This window comes from Aricia agestis, chromosome 4, assembly GCF_905147365.1.
Source record: "Aricia agestis chromosome 4, ilAriAges1.1, whole genome shotgun sequence".
NCBI lineage: Eukaryota > Metazoa > Arthropoda > Insecta > Lepidoptera > Lycaenidae > Aricia > Aricia agestis.
This window is the reverse complement of record NC_056409.1, coordinates 705,894-713,047: the sequence shown is the minus strand read 5'-3', so window position 1 is coordinate 713,047 and position 7,154 is coordinate 705,894. Positions and strand designations below refer to the sequence as shown.

The window sequence follows — 7,154 nt, the reverse complement described above, 5'->3', positions numbered from 1 at the left end:
TGTCACTCCCGCTAACCCTGTACATCAGTGACGCGGTACGCTTGCGTAAAACTGACGGAAAGTCGTCAGTTCTAGCGTCAGCGAACATGCCAGATGCACTGCAGTATCGCGGGAGTGCCAGCAGCATCCTGAAAGCGTTATTGTATTGGACACGAAGAGCGTCAAACGCCCGCCTCGTATATGCCACCCACAGGGCGCATGTATACAGTGGTTGACAAAAAGCTTTAAAAAGTGCAATTTTGACCTCCACTGTACACCGCGCAAACCGGCGGGCTAGCATATTGCAGCGCACGGCTAACGCTCTTCTTGCCCTCTCAATATCATCATCATCTCGGAGGTCCTCGTTTATGATATGTCCCAGGTATTTAAATTTCGATACTATTTTAAGCGCGGCCCCATTTAAAGTAACAGGTGGAACATGCACAGGTTTTGCTTTACCCACCTTAAAAACCAAAAGCTCACTCTTGGAGACGTTATATCCGAAGGTCGTGTACACTCGCGTAGGTCTCACAAATAGATAGCAGGCGCCTGAGCGCGCTGATTGACGGGCTAAGCAGCGCCATGTCGTCCGCGTAACTGATGCTGTTCATGCAAACACCATCAATCGAGCAGCCGACACCGGTACTGCTCAGCTCCTTAATCAGATCGTTCATGTAGATGTTAAATAGGGAAGGCGAAGTGACCTTGTCTCAAGCCACACTCAAGCTTGTACACCTCGGATAGCTCTCTACCCCACCTAACCTGGTTAGTTTGCTCGCTATACCAATATTCGAAAGTGCAGATGAGCGATTCGGGTACTCCTGCCTTTCGCAATTTAGTCCAGAGGACCTTGTATTTGACTAAATCAAACGCCTTTGATAGGTCTAGAAAGGCTGCGTACACTGGAGTCTTTCTATGTGTATAATACCTAACGGTGTGTTTGAGGGACAATCACGTGGGCTCCGGCCTGACCAAGTATAACATCTCGCTCGGTCGGAAGATCTTCCTTTGCGCCCGCCACGCATTCCCACATTGGTGACCCTCGACAGAACACGCCTCCTTCATCATCATCACTCCCCGCCCCTCCGCACTGGATCCCGTGCAGCAGCTTCACAGTTCCGACTCACTGGGACTCCCTGGCACCGGCGACTCTAGCGACAAGACTTCAAGATTCGACCTCCGGTCTTCGGGGGGGAGTTATATGGCGGTACCCACAATCAGCCCAACATTCCTGCATCGCGCTATCGAAGTTTTCTAAGCGCGTCAGTATATACAGAGTGTAACAAAACTAAGTGATAATACTTTAGGGTGTGTATGTGTTCTTCGTGCACAAATCGTCATTGTGATTGGTACAAAAATAATAGTCATCTTTCCGATACCAAAAATGTTTTAATTTAAACACAATGTAAAACATATAAGTACATATCACAGTCTCCTCGCTCTAGACAACATAATATTTTACAAGTGTTTTACACTTATATTATACTGGCTATAAAATATTATTTAGGTAACATTGGTCCACGTACGTATTTTTTTATAAAAAATCTTAAGATATCTTGTTCATTATTCTCTGTCATGTCTTCCCTATCTACATTAAGTCTACTATATTAAATCTAAGAGAATTTTTGGTCGTTGTTGAAGATGAAACCAAAGTTATATTATGATTTTTAAGTTATAAATAATGTTCAAAATGTAGCTAAAAAAAATAACTTATTAATTGTAATAATAAAACGAAAATATCTAAAATAAAGAGGATTGCACGTTATATCAGTAAAATAAAATCAGTATACAGGGCCTGAGATTCATAAAACGATTGAGCAAACATTATCTATCTATTCACTCCAGCAGCTTGTATCTATCTCAATTTTCTAAAATATAATACGTTGACACCAAAGATCTAAAGTGCGGCCGCGGAGCACGCGGATTCAACTCATACGTTCTCATTTTATGGTTTATGGTTTTGTGGTTTGACACACAAATTATGTATTTATTCTCACTCTTTCACTCGCATACGCATATTTTTTGTGTCAATGAGATAGGAATAATATAACATTTATGTGTGACTACGACGACCGCACTTTAGAAGGCTATTTACAACCTCGGAAAAGTCAGTTTCGGAAAAAAATAAATAATCATTTTTATTTTCCTAGTCGGTGTGAATAACTGCTGGAGTGGTCGTCATAATCCTAGTCACAGCGGCGTAATCACAGAGCCGTGACCACGTCGTCGTCGCGAGTGCCGTAGGGGCCGACGCAGGGGCCGTCACGGGGGCCGTCGTGGAGGCCGTCGTGGGGGCCGTCGTGGGGGCCGTCGTGGGGGCCATCGTGGGGGCCGTCGTGGGGGCCGTCCCACTCCTCGAGCGCCACCGTCTGCTTGTCCGAGTAGCTCAGGAACATCTGCAATTCGTGTTAAATATTTAACGTTTCTACAGCTGTTGTCTTCACAAAGTTTTAACTTTGGGTGGCAGCATCTGGCATCAAAAAGTCAAGCGGCAAGTTAAGTCACCTAAGAGATTGTATTGGAGTGACTGTTTTGTGTGTACGGAACTTTTGGAGAAGATTTTTGCCAAATTATACCGTTAAGTGTCGCGACTACTATAATCCGCTTAGCTTATCCGTGATTTTTTTACGTGTGACGTGTTATCGGATATGTGCGTCTGTGTATAATATTATTATAGTGTATAGGTACAAAATATAAAATATTCCCCATTTTAAAGTAAGTAGTAATCATCGAGGGTTTGAGTATATTATGAGTTATATCACTAGTACCAGTGGTATAGTACCTGGTCGAGGTCGGTGCGGTTGACGGTGTAGTCGCGCACGAGGCCGGCCGCCTGCAGCTCCGACAGCAGCCGGAACACCGCCGACAGCCGCGTGCGCACCTCCTTGCCCTCCACTGTTAGACAAGTTCATTCAGTTTAAAATTGCTTTAAAGCTAGTTTAAATTTAAATTCTATTAAACTCGACAAAGCAAACGACGGGGTTCTTTTATCTGATTCAATCAATAATAAAACTTAAAGAATATAATTCTATTATATTCTTTAAGTTTTTTTTAAATAAAATACCACAAAAGTTAATATAGCTTTGCTTAGCAGAATTATACAATATAATTCTGAAGAAAAAATGGTGGAGTACGTACCTGTGGCGACCTCCGGCAGCACGACGTGCAGCGCGGTGTCGTGCAGCAGCTGCAGCGAAGCAGGTGCGCGAGCCGCGATGCGCCGCCACGCTGCGCGCGCCGCACCCGCCGCCGTGCGGCAAGCGCACACCCAGCCGCCGCCGAACCTGATAAGTAAACACAAATTACTAAATGTTAATAACTAAATGTTAAAAAGTAGAGAGAATGGTTTTGAGAAGTTTCTGTTTTTGGTAAAGTGCACACCTGCTTATAATATCTAGTCAAGTGAAAATTCATAGCACCAACTCCCATGGGTCTCATCGTTCAAATGGTGGGGTGGCGTTGCCCTCCTTTCGGATGAATATTGAATCTTAATTATTAAGTTATGATTTGAAAAAAATAATTACTGTTTGAGACAGTGATCGAGCGGCGCGACGGCCCGAAGACGCGCGCGGCGCATGAGCGCGACTCGTGTGGCGGCGCGGCGAGCGTCCGCGAGCGCGTGCGTACTGAGCAACGCCGCGCGCCCCGCGCCGCACGCCGCCGACACGCCGCGCCACACGCACCCGCGAGAACCCGGGTCCATGCCGCTGTAAACATATTTTGCTGATGAGAAATTTAATGACTACGCGCTACGTTACAATAATTTACAAACGGATTTTATTTATAAACAATAACAATACCAGTATAATAAAAATTCTAAGTTTTAGGTGTACTAAGACAAATTCTACATTGATGTTATGTTATTGTTCTACTCAATACGTAAGTTTTAGATGAACTAGCACATTGCTTGTTACCTGGTGGGCTCGTCGAGCAGCACGAGCGGCGTGCGGCCCATGAAGGCGATGGCGGTGCACAGCTTGCGCTTGTTGCCGCCGCTCAGCGCGCCGCTTCGCACCCCCGTGTACTTGCTCAGGTCGAACATCTCCACCGTCCGCCTTATCACCTGCTCAAACATCAGCTAAAGTCACTATTTTGTGATATTAGGCTCACTAGCGTATGTCTGAGATATGCTAATATCATAAGATGTCAATATAATATTATCAAACATTTTCTTTCGTAACAACGAAATAAATAACATCTACGAAGTTTGAATTAAAGAAAATGTATATGACTTTAATTGACTACTATGTAATAAATACAATATGTATATTGTATAAGAAGAAATAACATACCTCATCAGCATTATCTATACCACGCAGCCGGCAGTAGAAGCGCAGCGTCTCGTGCACCGTCAACAGCGGATCGATCGCGTCCTGCTGCGGACAGTAACCTGCAGGAAAACATCAGGTTATAGATATTATGTGGGAAATAACCAGCAACTAAAACGGTGAGTATAAATAGTTGACTTGATTGTTGCTCGATCTTCTTTGCGTATAAATTCGTTTATCGTGCGATAATCGCACGTTTTTCACGATTAAAAAACGTGCTGTCTCAATATCATTATATCAAAAGCGGTTTGGAATGGAAACAGACAGACAAACTGCATGCTACTCACTAATAAGGCCGCGACACAGGTCCCTGGGCGTGGCAGGTACGCCGTCGAGGTGTATGAGGCCGGCGGTGGGGCGCAGCTCGCCCGTCAGCATCGCGAACGTCGTCGACTTGCCCGCGCCGTTCTCGCCCAGCAGCGCCGTGCACTGTAACACACATAATATCTCTTATTAGTAAAGTCCACACTCAGTATAGAGTAAGATTTTTGTTTGATAAGTTGGAAAAGTCGCTTCACGGATAAGGATAGAATATGTATAATATTATAACGTCTCTTTCAATATACGGTATTAGTAATATCATCGTATACCTTTACTGAAATATTAATTCAAAGAAATGATTTGACACTGCTCCTGACCTTTTGCTTATCTTTCGCCACACACACATACGTACACAAAGTTTGACTAAACAAGCTTTAAGCCGCGTCTCCACTAGGCAACATTTAGCGCGCGACACGTGACGCTCAACATGTACGGCAACGCTGCACAACAGCGCGCGATGTTGCCAGCTGACGCGCAACATGATGCGCGGCTTGTTGTTTGTTTAAAGAGAATTGCATCAATTGTCGTCAAGTGGAGAGAATGTCCGTAGTGTGGTCTAACGAACAAGTGCTCAAATTAAGCGAACTGTACCAAAACTATGAACGTCTATGGGATACTGCTCACAGATACTATAAAAAAAAATTATAACCACTGCCACTAAAATCAACACAAGTTCCTCTGGCGACATGTTGGCGACGACTGACGTAAAGTAGATGCGTAGACAGACAACGTTGTTCATCAAAAGTCCCGCGCTGACTTTCAACATGTTGGGCAACTTGTTGTCCAGCATGTTGCGCGTGAATTGTTGCTTAGTGGAAACGAGGCTTAAACCTAGAAGCTGGTATCTACCTGTCCGCGCGGTAGGCCGAGCGTGAGGTCCTTGACGGCGTGCTTGTGTCCGTCGCTGGTGCGGTACACGCGGCTGAGGTGCACGCAGGCGGCGGCGTCCCCGCCCCCCGCGCCAAGCCCCGCCCCCGCGCCGCTCCGCAGCGATGACGACGTCGTCCACCGCTTCAGCGATCCCGTCTTCGCGGGATCCATGTCAGTTTCTGTTACCACGTAACCTGTGACAATTTTTTTATGAATTAAGGGGCCACACGAGCAAACAGGTCACCTGATGGAAAGCAACTTCCGTCGCCCATGGACACTCGCAGCATCAGAAGAGCTACAGGTGCGTTGCCGGCCTTTTAAGAGGGAATAAGGTAATAGGGGAGGGTAGGGAAGGGAAAAGGGTAGTGGATTGGGCCTCAGGTAAACTCACTCGGCGAAACACAGCGCAAGCGCTGTTTCACGCCGGTTTTCTGTGAGAACGTGTTATTCCTCCGGTCAAGCCAGTCTATTCGTGCCGAAGCATGGCTCTCCCACGTAAAGCAAAATATTAATAATATGAGCAATGATTTGTTATCAAACAATTGGAGTGGAAAAAATCTTGCACTAAAATGCTCCTTCGTCACCACGTGCTGGGGCATTTACACATGCGTAATTTAGTGTTACATAATTATTTACATAAATATTGACCTTTCAAAGCATCATAAATCATTATTATTATTAGTTTTGTATTTGCAAGTGTATAGTGCAGTTACCCGCGTTGATGTTCCCGATGGTGCGCAGGCGCAGCGGCTCGAACGAGCAGCGCACGCGCTCCGCCTCCGCCCGCACCTCGTCACTGTCGATGGCGTACTCGTGCGCCGCCGTACGCTTGCGACGGAACCTGATACAAGACAGCTATTATTAGGAAAAATATTGCTCAGAAGGTATAGTCATATGCCGACAATTAGGTAGGTACTAATTTAATGTAAAAAAAAATATGAAACTTCTTAGAGCATTGTAAAAGCAATTGATTACCGCTGCATCAGGGAGTCGAAGCAGTCATACTCGACGGCAAGGTTGAGCGCGATGAGCGCGGTGCCCACCACCACCAGCGCCGACAGGTGCAGCGTCAGTAGATCTGACCACAGCGGGTCGCGGTACGTGTCCAGACCGAACTGGCCCAGCACCTATACGTGACACGTCATGTTAGCTCGGGAACGACAGAAAGGTTATAGGAGATGAGTTATTTATAGAACGATTCGAAAAACATTCCGACGTTCAAAACGACTATGTTTATACATACTTACTTTGAATAAAAATTATTGATTTGAAAAACTTTCGTGATATTTTGAATTGTAACAACAAGACGCCAAGACGAAAAGTTGTAAACATTTAGTGCAGTAGTAAACAAGGGCGTCGCCAGCCGATGGCGCAGGGTGGGGCAAGTTGACTTTACCTACTACAGTCTACAATTCATACTTTACTCACTCTCTATAAATGAGAAAAGTACGTATGAATTGTAGGTAAAGTCGACAGCACATGAAACTTTTCACTTGTACTACGAGCCTTACATCTATTACCAGATTTTAATATTATAGTGGTCGTTGCTTTTGCATTATATTTGGCAACGTTTTTTAGAGTCTCTAGGGGGGGGGGGGGGGGGCAGCTGCCCCTCCCTGCCCCCCCCCTGGCGACGCCCTTGGTAGTAAACGTATA

General features: G+C 45.4%; 1 protein-coding gene across 3 annotated transcripts in view; it reads right to left on the bottom strand.

The window, feature by feature from the left end:
* Positions 1–1,348: 1,348 nt before the first annotated feature.
* Positions 1,349–7,154, bottom strand: part of LOC121726391 — a 68,423-nt gene continuing 62,617 nt past the window's right edge. For all 3 annotated transcript variants that reach the window (XM_042113737.1, XM_042113738.1, XM_042113739.1), the window contains 10 exons: positions 6,474–6,625; positions 6,212–6,339; positions 5,478–5,692; positions 4,595–4,736; positions 4,272–4,369; positions 3,894–4,042; positions 3,504–3,686; positions 3,118–3,263; positions 2,762–2,874; positions 1,349–2,375 (listed from right to left, as the gene is read on the bottom strand). In XM_042113737.1, coding sequence (XP_041969671.1) covers positions 2,184–2,375; positions 2,762–2,874; positions 3,118–3,263; positions 3,504–3,686; positions 3,894–4,042; positions 4,272–4,369; positions 4,595–4,736; positions 5,478–5,692; positions 6,212–6,339; positions 6,474–6,625 — 1,518 coding nt within the window. In that variant the 3' untranslated portion in view covers positions 1,349–2,183. The remainder of the gene's footprint in view (positions 2,376–2,761; positions 2,875–3,117; positions 3,264–3,503; positions 3,687–3,893; positions 4,043–4,271; positions 4,370–4,594; positions 4,737–5,477; positions 5,693–6,211; positions 6,340–6,473; positions 6,626–7,154) is intronic.